This window comes from Pseudoliparis swirei, chromosome 7 (assembly GCF_029220125.1).
Source record: "Pseudoliparis swirei isolate HS2019 ecotype Mariana Trench chromosome 7, NWPU_hadal_v1, whole genome shotgun sequence".
NCBI classification, from domain to species: Eukaryota; Metazoa; Chordata; class Actinopteri; order Perciformes; family Liparidae; genus Pseudoliparis; species Pseudoliparis swirei.
In genome coordinates, this window is record NC_079394.1 from 802,322 (window position 1) to 818,412 (window position 16,091).

A 16,091-nucleotide genomic window follows, 5' to 3' on the forward strand; every position below is an offset into this window, starting at 1 on the left:
AATACAACCTTTTTTTATGAAAGTTTGAGAACTTCAATGTATAATGGAAGTGAACTAAAGACAACAACGACTACCCTGTTCATCTAATACTACTACTAATAATAATACATTTAATTTATATCGCGCTTTTGAAAGTACTCAAAGACACTTTACATGTGACATATATACACCGTAGACAGACACAGCTACGGGGAGCAATTCAATTCAATTCAACTCAGTTTATTTCTATAGCCCATTTTCACAATTTACAAATTCCCCTCAGAGTGCTTTACAGTCTGTACACATAGACATCCCTGACCTTTGACCTTTGACCTCACATGGGATCAGGAACAACTCCCAAACAACCCTTCAGGGTAAAAGGTCAGAACCCTTGAGGAGAGAACAGAGGAGGATCCCTCTCCAGGATGGACAGGTGTCATAGATGTCATGTGACCAGAAGGAATCATTACACACACATTAAAACACAGGAACAACACAATGAAGATGACAGAGTGGATGAAGAGTTGGTAGTCGGCATATTCCACCATCCAGACCTCCACGGTCCATCAGATGGAGGTCGAGAGGAGGAGTGGGCAGAGTCTCAGGGCCATGGACAGCATTAATGTTATTAGTTACACTTGTGTTGTTTGTACTATTAAAGGTGAGTTTTGAGGTGGGTTTTGTATAACAAGATGGAGTCAATGTTTCTGATGTCAGGGGGAGGGGAGTTCCAAGAGTCTTGAGCCGCTCTGCCCCTCTGGAGCCCCTCTCCCTGACATCAGAAACACTGACTCAATCTTTTTATTCAAAACCCACCTCAAAACTCACCTCTGAGGCGGGCCTCTGCCTGACGTGTTCCCCTCTTGGTTGCTCTGCTTTTTAACTGCTCTGCTTTTTAACTGCTCTGCTTTTTTAACCCTCCTATTACCTTTGGGGTCAATTTGACCCCATTCAATGTTTGACATCTCTAAAACAATTATTGAGATCATTTTTTTGCTTCATATTTCATGGATTCTCCTAATTTTTTGGGGAAACATATAAGAAATATCAACTTTTTTATTTATTTAAAGGGCTATTTAGGTAGTCAACAAACACACATAAAGTACCTGACACTTAAACTTGGGAAACAATATTAATTCTAATCATTTTCTGGAGGTTTTAACTGCTGCGGTCAACAAGGGTAAAAGATGTTAGTACATGTGAAGGTAATTACCTGCTCTGCTTTTTAACTGCTCTACTTTTTAACTGCTCTGCTTTTTAACTGCTCTGCTTTTTTAATTGTGTCCATCCTCGAACTGTTTGTAATGTGCTGTACGGCGACCTGGAGTTCCTTGAAAGGCGCCGTATAAAATAAATGTAATATTATTAAACGTGACCGTGTTTTATTTCTTTACCGGAAGTGACGCGCGCACTCGCCTCGCGCTCGGGGGCGTGGCCGGCCGACTTATTGACAGCCGCTTGTTTGGCTAGCTCCACGTTAGCCTCCGTGTCGGCGGCTTGTGGCGGACTCATTCTCTCCTATGTTCGCTAACTTCGCCGAAGGGTCGAACCGGACGCGACAGACATCGCCGCGTAACGTATCCACCGGTTGACGGTTAGTTGTCGGTTATCTGTTGCGTGTTGTCTCCCGTTAGCTCGTCGTTAGCTATATGCTAACCGTTCCTCTGAGCATCGCGAGGAGCCGCGCGGTCCTCCCGCGCTGCAGGATACGGAGGTCTCCGTGTGATCTCCAGGTCGTTCCCGGTTCCATGGCCGCCGCAGCGCCGAGCTGCCGCCATGGCTGCGGCCGTGTCCGCGGATGAGCGGCCGTGAGGAGAGGTCCAGCTGGAGGAGATCGCGACGATGTCCTTAAAATCCACCAAAGTGGCCCCGAGTGTTGACTTCGACCACAGCTGCTCCGACAGCGTGGAGTACCTGACGCTCGACTTCGGCCCCTTCGAGACGGTCCACCGCTGGAGGAGACTCCCTCCGTGCGATGAGTTTGTCGGCGCAAGGTAACATGGTGACAGATGAGGAGGTGCCGTTTCACTGACTTCCACCGGCTCGATCTGCGCATGCGCAGCACGGTGGTCACCCGGCCGCGCTCTGCTCTCTTCCAGGCGCAGTAAGCACACCGTCGTGGCCTACAGAGATGCCATCTACGTGTTTGGGGGAGACAATGGGTGAGTAGTGTCATGGGAACGTTATATGTTCTTCATTCTCTTTGACACGATGTGAAAGAATCACCTGTGGAGACACATTCTACCAGAGGACAGGATGAAGCCTGATTGACAGTGTTATAGTTCACAGGATCTTTCCTTTGAGTATCCTCAGAAAAGGGACCTGATCACTCGATTGATCATCAGTGATCGGATCATTTGGTTACTCAAAGTCTCCTTCTGGCTCCTCCTCCTTCTTGTTTCCTTAAATACATGATGTCATTGACTCCTCAGTTCACCCTCACTGACTCCTGAGGGACTCCGTGTCACGGGGACTCTTCTCGCAAGAATAAATGATTCATAGACGAGTTCTGCTTCTTCCATATTCGTCATTTCAGTTTAAAAAGACTCCATCCTGGGCGGGGACAACATTTGCCGTCCCAGTCGCACCGGGCAGCTTGCGTCATACTTGTTGACGTTCACATTGTCTGTCCCCGATAGAAAGAACATGCTGAACGACTTGCTCCGTTTCGATGTGAAGGACTGCTCGTGGTGTCGGTACGTTTGCAGTGATGCACGTTAAATATGCAATGAACTGAGAGACGGACTGACATGTGATTTCTGGCCTCGGTGTGGTACGTCCAGAGCCTTCACCACTGGAACTCCTCCTGCTCCCAGATACCACCACTCGGCTGTGGTCTATGGCAGCAGCATGTTTGTTTTCGGTAACGTTTCCGTATGTTTTAAAGTCAACATGCATGCTCCCCATGTGAACGAAGGTGAAGCTGACGCTCTGTTGATGCACGTGTTTCAGGGGGCTACACTGGAGACATCTACTCAAACTCAAACCTGAAGAACAAAAATGACCTTTTTGAGTACAAATTTGCGACAGGACAGTGGACTGAGTGGAAAGTGGAGAGCAGGTAAAGTGTTTTTAGAGATCAGTGTTCTAGGATAGATTGTCATAGATTTAATTTATATCTCTGGCTAATTATGTTAGCTTGTTTTCTTCACCACATCTTACATTTATTGGTGTTTATTTGTTTTGTTTTTTAAAATAGTGAAAACCTTCATCAAAAATCACATAACCAGCAGCAGATTTCCCGTTTTCTCCCGTGTATGTTTCTTAGTTTGTTAAACCGAAGCTTATTGAGAGCCTCCCATGGCGCAAGATGGCCTTGCTAACTTTAAATGGCAGGGAAGGAATAATGATTTATTTTTGGGGGGATGCGTGATGGGGGCATAACATTGATGTAGAGATCAGTTCAAATCTCCTTTTCAAAAATTTAGATTTTTGATTTCAATCTGTAAAAAACTAAAACTCACTCGTTAAATGTCAGCATTCAGCCGATGGCGTGTCTTTGTTCCAGCTTGCCGGTGGCTCGGTCGGCGCATGGGGCCACGGTTTATGGTGATAAATTGTGGATATTTGCTGGCTATGATGGGAATGCCAGGTATGTTTAACTTTTCATTTGCCTTCGTTACATTTGACACTTTGTGTTTTTTTACATATAATAATGGCAGATATTTCCCCCATGTGCAGGCTGAACGACATGTGGACCATCAATCTGCAAGATCGAGAACATGCGTGTTGGGAAGAGGCCAGTACAATACATTTTAATAACTATAACCAGGACAATGCTCACCAACACCATGTATGTGACACTATGTATGGCCATGCTGAGACTCCGCCCCCTGCTGAGACTCCGCCCACTCCTCCTCTCTACCTCCACCTGATGGATGGTGGAGGTCTGGATGGTGGAATATGCCGACTACCAACTCTTCATCCACTCTGTCATCTTCATTGTGTTGTTCCTGTGTTTTAATTAGTGTGTAATGATTCCTTCTGGTCACATGACATCTATGACACCTGTCCATCCTGGAGAGGGATCCTCCTCTGTTCTCTCGTCAAGGGTTCTGACCTTTTACCCTGAAGGGTTGTTTGGGAGTTGTTCCTGATCCCATGTGAGGTCAAAGGTCAGGGATGTCTATGTGTACAGATTGTAAAGCACTCTGAGGGGGATTTATAATTTGTGAAAATGGGCTCTACAAGTAAACTGAATTGAATTGAATGTATGTGTTAACAGCTCTGTTTCTGCCTTTGTGTCTATCAGATCGATCAAAGTGGTGAGATCCCTCCATCTTGCTGCAACTTCCCTGTAGCCGTCTGCATGGACAAGATGTTTGTGTTTTCTGGTCAGAGTGGAGCCAAAATCACCAACAACCTCTTCCAGTTTGAGTTCAAAGGCCACATGTGAGCAATTTAAAGTAAAGTAAAAAAGCCATTTTCTTGAGCCTGTGACTTCCCTCAGTCACTCATCCTGAAGTCACCAGTGTTGAGCGGGACTGATCTTGACTCCTTCTCAGGTGGACACGGATCCCGACCGAACACCTGCTGCGGGGCTCGCCTCCCCCTCCCCAGAGGCGTTACGGCCACACGATGGTTGCCTTCGACCGTCACCTGCATGTGTTTGGAGGAGCGGCCGACAACACTCTGCCCAACGAACTGCACTGCTACGACGTGGACTCTCAGAGCTGGGAGGTGATCCATCCCAGCATGGACAGCGAGGTATGGATTTACAAAGGGCTGGGTCAATAGTAGAAGTGGTCGTTCAATATCACAAATATATCTCAAGATCAATTCTTTCTTTCCCCTTCCTGGCCCCTCAGATGCCCAGCGGGAGACTCTTCCATGCTGCTGCGGTGATTCAAGATGCCATGTACATCTTTGGAGGAACTGTGGACAACAACGTGCGCAGTGGGGAGATGTACAGGTTCCAGGTGAGTCTCAAGCGCGGTCCTTGTGACGCCCTTGCTCTAAATACATCTGCGTCATTTGGACTCGGCGGTCGAAAGTCTTTCCTGTCTGAAGCAAACCGTCGAGCTTGTTTGCAGAGTAACCTTAAAAGTGATCTGGCGCTTGAACATATATATATTTGTTCTCTTCCAGTTTTCCTGCTACCCGAAGTGCACTCTCCATGAGGACTACGGCAAACTGCTGGAGAATCGTCAGTTCTGTGACGTGGAGTTTATTCTGGGCGAGGTGGGCTTGTGATGCTCGGAGGCAACGCCTCTGAACTACTGATACACATTTCAAGGTGTAATTAACATTAATACAGCAGCTCCACCGGCTTCCCATCAAACACCGCTTTGACTTTAAGATCCTCCTCCATGCGTTCGAGGCCCTCCACACCTGTCTCACCTCCTCCAAATCAGCATCCCCACCCGGTCTCTCAGGTCGGCCTCCTCCATCGACCTGACTGACCCCCCAGCTCGTCTGTCCACCACGGGGTCAAGAGCCTTGAGCCGCTCTGCCCCTCTGGAGCCCCTCTCCCTGACATCAGAAACACTGACTCAATCTTTTTATTCAAAACCCACCTCAAAACTCACCTCTGAGGCGGGCCTCTGCCTGACGTGTTCCCCTCTTGGTTGCTCTGCTGCAGACTGCTCTGCTTTTTAACTGCTCTGCTTTTTTAATTGTGTCCATCCTTGAACTGTTTTTAATGTGTTGTACGGCGACCTCGAGTGCCTTGAAAGGCGCCTTATAGAATACATGTATTATTATTATCCAACTGAACTGATTTTGAACCTTGTTTAACTTTTGTTGTGGTTTACAGAGGGAGGAGAAAGTCTTGGGGCATATCGCCATAGTGACTGCAAGATGTCAGTGGCTACGAAAGAAAATCCTGCAGGCTCGGGATCGGCAGCGACAGGTCAGAGCACACTTCCCTAAGACGAGGGAAGACTGTTGGTGTCGTCAGAAGATAATAGACATTAACAGACTATAAAACCCCGAATTCAAACGATGTCATAAAATGACGATTCTCAAATTCCTCGATCTTTACTCCAAGACACAATATTTGTTGTACAGAACTAACAGTTTCTGGTTCACCATTCAGATACCAATCTGACATCAGGTTGGACATGAGGAAGGATGCCCCTCCCCCCATGATCACATCTCACAATATTACTACCACATTGATTGTTAGTCGCACCACTTTTGAACCGGCAAATTAGAGGAAATCAAGGGATTATTTTCGGTATCAGGTCCTAAAACACATTTATATTAGATTAACCAACTCAATTTAATGTACAATTTAAAGCTGCGAACAGAATATGAAACAACTGACATGCCCATCCATGAACCCTTGATAAGTGAGTGTTAACCAATGACTTAATTACAATCACTTTCACAGCAAAGTGACATCATTTGTAATGCAGAGCAAATCCCGTTAAGCTTATTCAGAATTTATGCATTAGAATAGGTAATTTTTTTTTGTCTGAAACTAGTTTTTCCCTTACTTACCATGACATCCTGTTAAATTGCACAGAAAAAGTTGTTTGTGAATGATTTTGTCGAGTTGTAAGATATCACTGCTGTGGCCACATAATATTGTCGTCTTTGTGTGCAGAAGGCGAAACAGGACAGCAGCGAGGAAAGTGACGAAGGCACAGCTGGAAGTCCAAAGGACATCCCGACAGGCAACAAGCCGATGCTCGAGGTGTCCATCAGAGAAGCTGAGGCCCAGCCCTTCCAGGTCCTAATGCAGTTCCTTTACACGGACAAGATCCAGTACCCCCGCAGAGGTACCGCTCGTCATGCTCTGATCAGTCCAATCATTCCTTCCTGTAACTTCATAAATCCCCAAGAGAGACACAGACTGATCTTTCTTTCTTTGCATGGCTTCATAGGTCATGTGCAGGATGTTCTTCTCATTATGGATGTATACAAACTGGCCCTCAGTTTCAAGCTGTCCCGCCTCGAGCAGCTGTGTGTGCAGTACATCGAGGCGTCCGTCGACCTCCAGAATGTTCTCGGTGTTTGTGAAAATGCCAACAAGCTGCAACTGGACCAGCTCAAGGTACTGCATCACGGTTAAAGACTCATTGAACGGCGCTTTGACTGCCCTTCAATGGCTGGAGGTGAGATTGTTCTCATCTATTCATCCATTCATGCTAACAATGTACTTCTTCCTCCAGGAACATTGCCTTAATTTTGTGGTGAAGGAGTCTCACTTCAACCAGGTGATCATGACGAAGGAGTTCGAGCGCCTGTCCACTGCACTGATTGTGGAGATCGTGCGGCGGAAGCAGCAGCCTCCTCTCCGGCTGTACTCCGACCAGCCCGTGGACATCGGGACCTCGCTGGTCCAGGACATGAAGGCGTACCTGGAGGGCGGCGGCCTGGAGTTCTGCAACATCGTGCTGCTGTTAGACGGACATCCCCGGCCTGCTCACCAAGTCATACTGGCAGCGCGATCCAGGTAGAGACGGCTCCGCTTCGACCATCGGTTTGACACGCAGGCAGCCGCTGGAGAGAGTCGTCACATCTCATTTAGGCTGCGCTGCAAGTTAATTTGATTTAATTATTTTACACACAAACACTCAAAAACGTGTCAACATTTAGACAAGTTTCAGAAATGTCTGAGTCCATTTGTTTATGTTGTTGTGAATCAATGTTAATTCTATATTTACATCAACCTTATGGAAAATGATCATGATTATTATACTCTTTACTTCTTCTTATACTTCAGTATAAATGTATGTTGTTGTAAAGCATTAGACAATATTAAAGTAAACCAGTGACTAGCAAGAAATACATTTTGCATATTGTACAAACAGTTTAGGGAGCAGACCTCTTGGTTTCATTCCTTAGTGACACTGTTTACTGTTTATGTTTGTACTTAGTTACTTTGAGGCGATGTTCCGCTCCTTCATGCCGGTGGACGGTCAGGTCAACATCTCCATCGGGGAGATGGTTCCCAGTAAGCACGCCTTCGAGTCCATGCTGCGCTACATCTACTACGGCGACGTCAACATGCCTCCGGAAGATTCCCTGTATCCTCCTCACATGCAGATGGCTGGTGGTCAGCTGATCAGCGTTGAGCGTTGAACGACGAGCGACCGAACAGTCGGGTAAATGTGATTTCAGTTGTCGGTCACATTTACACACGTGGAAACCAGCCTCATATTTACGGCCGTGCAGGAGGCCGACTGGAGAAGTCCCACCTCAGAGATGGCTGAGTCGTGTCGGCCCACGTTTGTACTTTTTAAACAGAAAACACATATTTAAAGATGTTTTAAGGGGAGAATGTCCTGTAACTGGGTGCACTTTCCTCGAAAATGTCAGTTATTTGATAGGCGATGTTTTATTATGAACTTATTAATGAATTTCAATTCTCCATAATGGCAAAAGGTACAACATGTCTTGTGTTGGACCTTTTCTCAGCTGTTGTGGTCGTTTCCTGCACAATGAAAGAAACGACAGATTTCCAAAGCATCATAATTTCCTGTTGCAGAGTTCACATGTCATTGTTATCTTATAACACGCGTCTGAATCACACGGAGGTTTAGTTTTGAGTTCTCGTCCTTAACCTGTGATGAACAGCTATCTGTTTGCTGCTCCGTATTACTACGGCTTCTCCAACAACCGGCTGCAGGCTTACTGCAAGCAGAATCTGGAGATGAACGTCACTGTGGAGAATGTCTTGCAGGTATTTGTGTTTTCACCCTCCGGTGACCTGATTCTACAATGCTGGCCCGTACTCGAGGAAATCATTTATTCATGCACTTGTCCTTCAATCCTTCAGATCCTGGAGGCAGCGGATAAGACCCAGGCCCTGGACATGAAGAAGCACTGCCTGCACATTATTGTCCACCAGTTCATTCAGGTGGGTGGGTGGGCTTGTCTCCGGAGCCTTGGGGTCCGCTGCCCACTCACTGCAGCTGAGCTAACCCTGGAGGCTCTTCTCCTTCGCGGGACACTGACCCCTCTGGCCTCGTGGTGGATCACCCTCCATCTGCTCCGGAGAGAGGAGGCTGTTTACGGGCCGGCCGGCTGTACAAGCACCTCCTCGCATGGCGACGGGGGTCATAGTGCCACTCTGATGATTGTTATTCAAAGAAACACCCTGCTTCACTGCAGTGTTCGCTCTATTGTTACTGTTTCTGCTTCTTTCTGTTTATCTACTTTTTTTTGTTAGTGCATGAGCAAACAAGTGCTGCTTATTCCTCATTTGACTCCGTTTGACTCTTTGTCTTGTCTTAATTTCTGCCTCTTTTTCTTCTTTCTCCTCCCAAAGGTATCCAAGCTCCCCAACCTACGGTCTCTCAGCCAGCTGCTGCTGCTGGACATCATTGAGTCTCTAGCCACACACATATCAGACAAACAATGTGAAGAGATGGGCTCCGACATTTAGGATGAGGCCGAGTCGGGCTCCTCTCTCACGAGGCCGAGTCGGGCTCCTCTCTCACGAGGCCGAGTCGGGCTCCTCTCACGAGGCCGAGTCGGGCTCCTCTCACGAGGCCGAGTCGGGCTCCTCTCTCACGAGGCCGAGTCGGGCTCCTCTCTCGAGGCCGAGTCGGGCTCCTCTCTCGAGGCCGAGTCGGGCTCCTCTCTCACGAGGCCGAGTCGGGCTGCTCTCTCACGAGGCCGAGTCGGGCTCCTCTCTCACGAGGCCGAGTCGGGCTCCTCTCTCACGAGGCCGAGTCGGGCTCCTCTCTCACGAGGCCGAGTCGGGCTCCTCTCTCACGAGGCCGAGTCGGGCTCCTCTCTCACGAGGCCGAGTCGGGCTCCTCTCTCACGAGGCCGAGTCGGGCTCCTCTCTCACGAGGCCGAGTCGGGCTCCTCTCTCACGAGGCCGAGTCGGGCTCCTCTCTCACGAGGCCGAGTCGGGCTCCTCTCTCACGAGGCCGAGTCGGGCTCCTCTCTCACGAGGCCGAGTCGGGCTCCTCTCTCACGAGGCCGAGTCGGGCTCCTCTCTCACGAGGCCGAGTCGGGCTCCTCTCTCACGAGGCCGAGTCGGGCTCCTCTCTCACGAGGCCGAGTCGGGCTCCTCTCTCACGAGGCCGAGTCGGGCTCCTCTCTCTCACGAGGCCGAGTCGGGCTCCTCTCTCACGAGGCCGAGTCGGGCTCCTCTCACGAGGCCGAGTCGGGCTCCTCTCACGAGGCCGAGTCGGGCTCCTCTCACGAGGCCGAGTCGGGCTCCTCTCTCACGAGGCCGAGTCGGGCTCCTCTCTCACGAGGCCGAGTCGGGCTCCTCTCTCACGAGGCCGAGTCGGGCTCCTCTCACGAGGCCGAGTCGGGCTCCTCTCTCGCGAGGCCGAGTCGGGCTCCTCTCACGAGGCCGAGTCGGGCTCCTCTCACGAGGCCGAGTCGGGCTCCTCTCACGAGGCCGAGTCGGGCTCCTCTCTCACGAGGCCGAGTCGGGCTCCTCTCACGAGGCCGAGTCGGGCTCCTCTCTCGCGAGGCCGAGTCGGGCTCCTCTCTCGCGAGGCCGAGTCGGGCTCCTCTCTCGCGAGGCCGAGTCGGGCTCCTCTCTCGCGAGGCCGAGTCGGGCTGCTCTCGCGAGGCAGTCGGGCTCTCTCGCGAGGCCGAGTCGGGCTCCTCTCTCGCGAGGCCGAGTCGGGCTCCTCTCTCGCGAGGCCGAGTCGGGCTCCTCTCACGAGGCCGAGTCGGGCTCCTCTCACGAGGCCGAGTCGGGCTCCTCTCTCACGAGGCCGAGTCGGGCTCCTCTCACGAGGCCGAGTCGGGCTCCTCTCACGAGGCCGAGTCGGGCTGCTCTCACGAGGCCGAGTCGGGCTCCTCTCACGAGGCCGAGTCGTTCCCTGGTCCGACGCGCAGCACCTTTCTTTAAGCTGGCACACGTAGCGTGGACGGCTTTTATCCACGTTGTATTCAATTGCTCTGACTCTGCATCTTAATGAGGAGTCAAATCAAAGAAGAAACCATATTCTAGCTCAGTTACAATTTGTTAAAGTGTCTAAAAACCAAAATCCCCTTATTTGTTTAGCTTGTGATTTATTTATTTTGATTTCAGAGGAAACGTTAAAGGTTTTATTCTGCTCAGTATTGCTGCTGCATAAGCAGTGGACTGTAATAACTGATACTTGTGACACTTCAGAGCAGGGGGGTCAAACTCATTTTCACCATGGGCCACAGCAGCATCATGGCCACCCTCTTAAAGGGCCAGAAACACTTTATAAACTCCAACATATTATTAAATAACTCTCTTTGCATTTGATTATTGTTTATTTGAGTGTAGAAATATTGTACATAAGAAAACATTACAACAGGAATCCATTTAATTTGAAACCTTCAAAATAAAAGCATGGGAAATGTGTCCTCAATTTCTTTAAGAGAAGGGGATCATGTGTCTTTCAAGCCATCAGGGGCCACAGAAAATGATGCGGCGGGCCGGATTTGGCCCGCGGGCCTTATGTTTGACACCTGTGCTTTAGAGGGTCAAGTGTTGCACTCGGCTGTTTTCTGTCACCTAAATGCAATTTCATCAACGTATACTTTTGAGTGGATTATCAATCTACACATCTGTATTCATCACTTGTATTATTCTCAACTCTGACTCACGCCTGGATAAATGTGGTAAGGAATCATAATCATATGAAAATAGTGAGAATGAATGTCTTAAAGCTATTTGTTTCATTTAATGTTATTTTGATTGGCAAACATCTTTTGTAATACTAACCACCTCTTACCAATATAACAGACTGTCTCCTATCAGTATGCTGTTATTACTTATGGACCCACATGGGTTCCTGTATTTAAAGCCTTAATAAATCTTATAGAAACGGAGTCCTGTTGTCTGTGGCCCCCTGCACTCTGAAGTCTAATAAATAAGTAACTGTCTATAATGTGTATACTACCTTTATAATGTATATTTGGACAACCATCTTTTGGCAGTTATATTGTAAAATGTGCTACAAAGGATCTTCCTATAGACGCCCTGTGTTTAGAATGAATGTTTTTTATTTGATTTTCATACTTATATTTTGGGGGTTTCTACTTATTTATATGTTTTAATGTAAAAAAACAAACAAAACAACATTATTTCATTCATCGTGTGTGAATTTACCTGTAACTTCTGTCTGAAACGCTCGTCAAGCCCTCCTCCCACCTGGTGGTCTTATGGCACACGTTGAGGGTTGGAAGGCACTACATCCACCTAAATGTGTCCAAGCACTTAAAATCTATTTCTCAGAGCAGATTTATTTAGAAACTGCTTTGGCTAAACTTGCGTATCGTCCCAAACCCTTGTAACCTCTACACGATATGAAGAAGCTGAAGGTCAATCCTTGACCTTCCATCAAATGAGCCACATCCTTCAGGGGGTTTAGTTTCCACCGATCGGTGGACGATACGCTCAGACAAAGCTCCTGGTATGAGGGACGAATTCCTTCCGCTTCTACAAGGTTTTGCTCTTGCAATGATTTCGATAAAATCAAGTGAAGAAAATAGAAATTAAATAGGTTTGTTTGTCTGAATAAATTGAAAATACTAAAACACTTTACCGTTTGCAGTAGTCAAGTCATGCCAACCCTAAACATTACAACTACATGTCGATTAGAAAATGATTGTAAGAACATTTTTGTGAATAATTGAGGCTTTTTGTCCTTTTTAGTTATATAGTACATTTTGTTCTTGGGATTGAGAATACGGTTGACCTGTTTGCTGAGGCAGCAGCTCCAGTGTTCTGGTCCCCGCCGTTTGTTCTGCAGGTTCTGTGAAGACCCTCCGTGGCATCGGCAGTGAGGCGGACTCTTGTCAGAGCACAAAGTGCTATTCATGCTCCAGATACTTGAGACACACGGCCAACCCACAGCTCCTCCTTTCATTTCCTCAGAGTGTAAATGTCTCAACTAAAATAATCACCAAGTCTCCTCAGTAAAACAACTCATCTGAAATAATTAGAGCCTTAAAAGATGGTCTGAATTCTAAATAATTTTAAAAACCAGGCCGTTGTCGTCCAGCCTGGAGCAGCTTCCAGTGCTCTTGTTTCTGTCCAGTGGCCGGCCGGCTCGTGTTTCATTCATTTTGCTTCTCTTGTGCGCTCACAGCCCAGAAGCCCGCTGGACATATTTGGTTTCCTCTAAAAACAGAGTTCCTTGTTCACTGAGATGATACAAGACAGTGTCTCTGTTGTCGAGCCCGGTCCGGGATTATCTCTCGCTTATCTGGTGCATTTCATGAAGGAAGCTGAAGAAGTGGGCCGGCCCGTCGGTGCTGCTCCCTCAGCAGGTGGGCCGGCCCGCAGAGCCACTCGGGATCTCCCCACCTGCTGCAGAGACGACACAGCGCACGGACGATGGTGATTCTAACGCCTTTAATGATGCAAAGGACGGCGCTCTTTGTGACCTTTGGAGGTTTGGTCACTTCTCTGACCACCACCTTCCTCCCACTGTGGAAGACGATGAACTCTGACCTCAACGAAGTGGAGAACTGGTTCTCTGGACTGTGGCACGCCTGCCTCTACACAGAAGAGGTGGGCATCCAGTGCAAGGCCTTCGAGTCCATCATGGGGCTGCCGGCGGACCTGCAGATCTCCAGGGTGCTCATGCTGGTGTCCGTGGGCACCGGAGGCTTCGCTCTGCTGCTGGTCTTCCCGGGTCTGGAGGGGGTTGGGATGTGTGTGGGCCGGCCCGGCCTCAAGAGGAGGCTCCTGGTCCTGGGCGGCGTGCTGGCCTGGGTGTCGGGGCTCAGCACTCTGGCTCCCGTCTCGCTCGTGGCCTACACCACCGTGGTGGAGTTCTGGGACGAGGGTTACCCCGACGTGATGCCTCGCTGGGAGTGCGGAGAGGCCATGTTCTCCGGCTGGTTCGGAGGCTTGGCTCTCGTCGTCGGGGGGACTCTCTTCTTCGTCGCCGTGTGCATGGCGGACTACGACCAGAGGTCAGGAAGGGAGCCGATCGGCCGGCGGGCCGAGCACAGGACGGAGCACTACCTGAAGACAGAGGTGCTATAGAGTTCTGATCGCCACACGGAGCATCTGCACATGCATGTCCTTCACATGTGATGACATCATGAAATGGCTTCAGTAACTTCTGACTGACGCCACAGGGCCGCTCCATGTGCTCCACTTGTTCATTGAAAGTAAAAGTACCGTTTCCATCGTCTCTGCTTCTGCTTCATTATGAGATCGTCCTCATTAAGTTTTCACCAACTATTAAAGTAATGTGACATAACAACTGGAGTAGTTTGAATTCCTTTAAAGTTGACAGCCTGTTTGATTTATTTAACACCTATCTTTACATACAATGAGTAATAATAGTTAAATACATTAGATTTTTTGTTAAAACTAGTCAATAATTGTCTTTTTCATTTCCTGAGGTGCGCTGCCGATGTGTTCCCGACCAGTGGAGCGCCAGTGGATGATCAGGCCACTGGTTCTCACATTGATTGACTCCCAGTTCTTTAACTCAAGGAGTAGAGACACTAAACAAATCAAAGTTACTCTTGTTATCTGACGCTTTAGAAGCTGCTCATCAGTGACGTCTCGACGGGCCTCCAGACTCTGGAGTGACAGTATGTCTGTTTGCTCGTGATCAACACACCTTTGACTCAGAGCTGCCTTTGTAAGGATTTATTTCTGCTGATTTTGACTTTAGAAATACATTTGAAGAGTACAATTCTGGATAAACTTTGAACACTCTAGTTTCTAAAATATAGAGATGGAACCGTACAAAGTCTCGTTTTAAGCATCATAGAAACAACAGTAGCATAAAGTCCTGAGAAGATTGATCAGTGCAGTAAACGGCTTCTGTCCAGCATGAGTCCGTGTGTCACGACAGAAACCCTGATCGACCGGTCAGGAGGGAACCGTTCACCAGGAGCTGCATTCCTCTTGGAGGAGGAGGACTCGGCTGCTCTGAGGCCTTAGTGCACAAACATGGTGACCATGAAAAGGAATTTGGACATGTTTTTGATGATCGGTTTTCTAATATTAAGTCCAAGTTCAATTCAATTTATTTGTACAGCCCATTTTCACAAATTACAAATGTGTCTCACAGGGCTTTACAATCTGTTCATATAGACATCCCTGACCTTTGACCTTTGACCTCACATCAGATCAGGAACAACTCCCAAACAACACTTCAGGGGGAAAGGTCAGACCCCTTGAGGAGAACAGAGGAGGATCCTCTCCAGGATGGACAGGTGCAACAGGTGTGTCTCGTTCGTGTTTAACAGGCCCGTCTGCTCTCTGTTTGGATCCACTTAGCGGTCCGGTTGATTATACCTTCACATCAGCTGATATTCATGTTTTTTCAGGCCGTACTTATATATTTGATCCTATTAATGATTCATTTCACTATCTTTCGCCTTAATCTAGTTTTCTGCAGTTCTCTTAAGCCCCTGCCGAAGAGATTCCCCCATAACTCACTGAGACTGAGCGATATGTCAGAGCCTCCCTCTAAGAAGTCCTCTTGCTGTGCACACCAGGCGCCCTGGCTGCACTCCGTTGACATGTGCTTGGCTCATGCAGAGAGCAACACAAACACAGTGACAGTGGAGCACATGTGCACGTGTCAGCTGTCAGCGCTCTGCAGGAACACCTCCGTCCATGTGGCAGCAGAAACATCCTCTGATGAATCCTCCATGTTTTCATTTCAGTTTTCTTCTTCGTTGAGACACGTTAGGGAACATGAGAGCTCCCGCTGCCTCCACACCGTCCTCCTGTGTCCACGAGGCCTCATTACCAGAGAGATTAATCTGAGATTATGGATGAATGACCTCGTCCCTGAGTTATTTAAACAAGAGGCACAGTTCCTCCCTCAGTGGGAGCGTCAGGAATGGAAATATCTCAGGAGCTCATTTCTATAAGACTCACTATAGCTGGTTAATCCAGCTGCACTCACCCCGACTGGGACTGAGACTTACTGCAACGGCTCTTTAACTCTTTACCTTTGCACTGCCACACACACACACACACACACACACACACACACACACACACACACACACACACACACACACACACACACCATATAGAGCTGTTATAGTGGTTTATAGTGTGCAGTAGACTAAGGAGTAGTGTGTATGCCTCCTTGTGGGCAGTACACACATATACACACACAAACACACACACACACACACACACACACACACACACACACACACACACACACACACACACACACACACACACACACACACACACACACAACGTCTCTCTGGTCTTA

General features: G+C 48.3%; 2 protein-coding genes across 2 annotated transcripts; both read left to right on the forward strand.

The window, feature by feature from the left end:
• The first annotated feature begins 70 nt into the window (after positions 1-70).
• On the forward strand, positions 71-9,761 carry lztr1 (leucine zipper like post translational regulator 1). Its single transcript, XM_056419723.1, is given in 19 exon segments — positions 71-1,973; positions 2,079-2,141; positions 2,619-2,675; positions 2,763-2,842; positions 2,932-3,040; positions 3,488-3,571; positions 3,661-3,718; positions 4,232-4,371; positions 4,485-4,690; positions 4,693-4,898; positions 5,068-5,160; positions 5,735-5,830; positions 6,530-6,704; positions 6,810-6,979; positions 7,098-7,381; positions 7,806-7,955; positions 8,506-8,611; positions 8,708-8,788; positions 9,200-9,761. Coding segments are annotated over 19 exon segments (2,427 nt in total). The 5' UTR covers positions 71-1,821; the 3' UTR covers positions 9,317-9,761.
• A 721-nt stretch (positions 9,762-10,482) lies between these two features.
• cldn26 (claudin 26) lies at positions 10,483-14,093 on the forward strand. The gene has a single exon (XM_056418783.1). The coding sequence runs from the start codon at positions 13,220-13,222 to the stop codon at positions 13,874-13,876; it is 657 nt and encodes a 218-aa protein (XP_056274758.1). The 5' UTR covers positions 10,483-13,219; the 3' UTR covers positions 13,877-14,093.
• Positions 14,094-16,091: the final 1,998 nt, after the last annotated feature.

What these genes read in the sequence shown, in the direction of transcription:
- cldn26 (XM_056418783.1), top strand. Translation starts at nt 13,220, where the DNA reads ATGGTGATTCTAACGCCTTTAATGATGCAAAGGACGGCGCTCTTTGTG.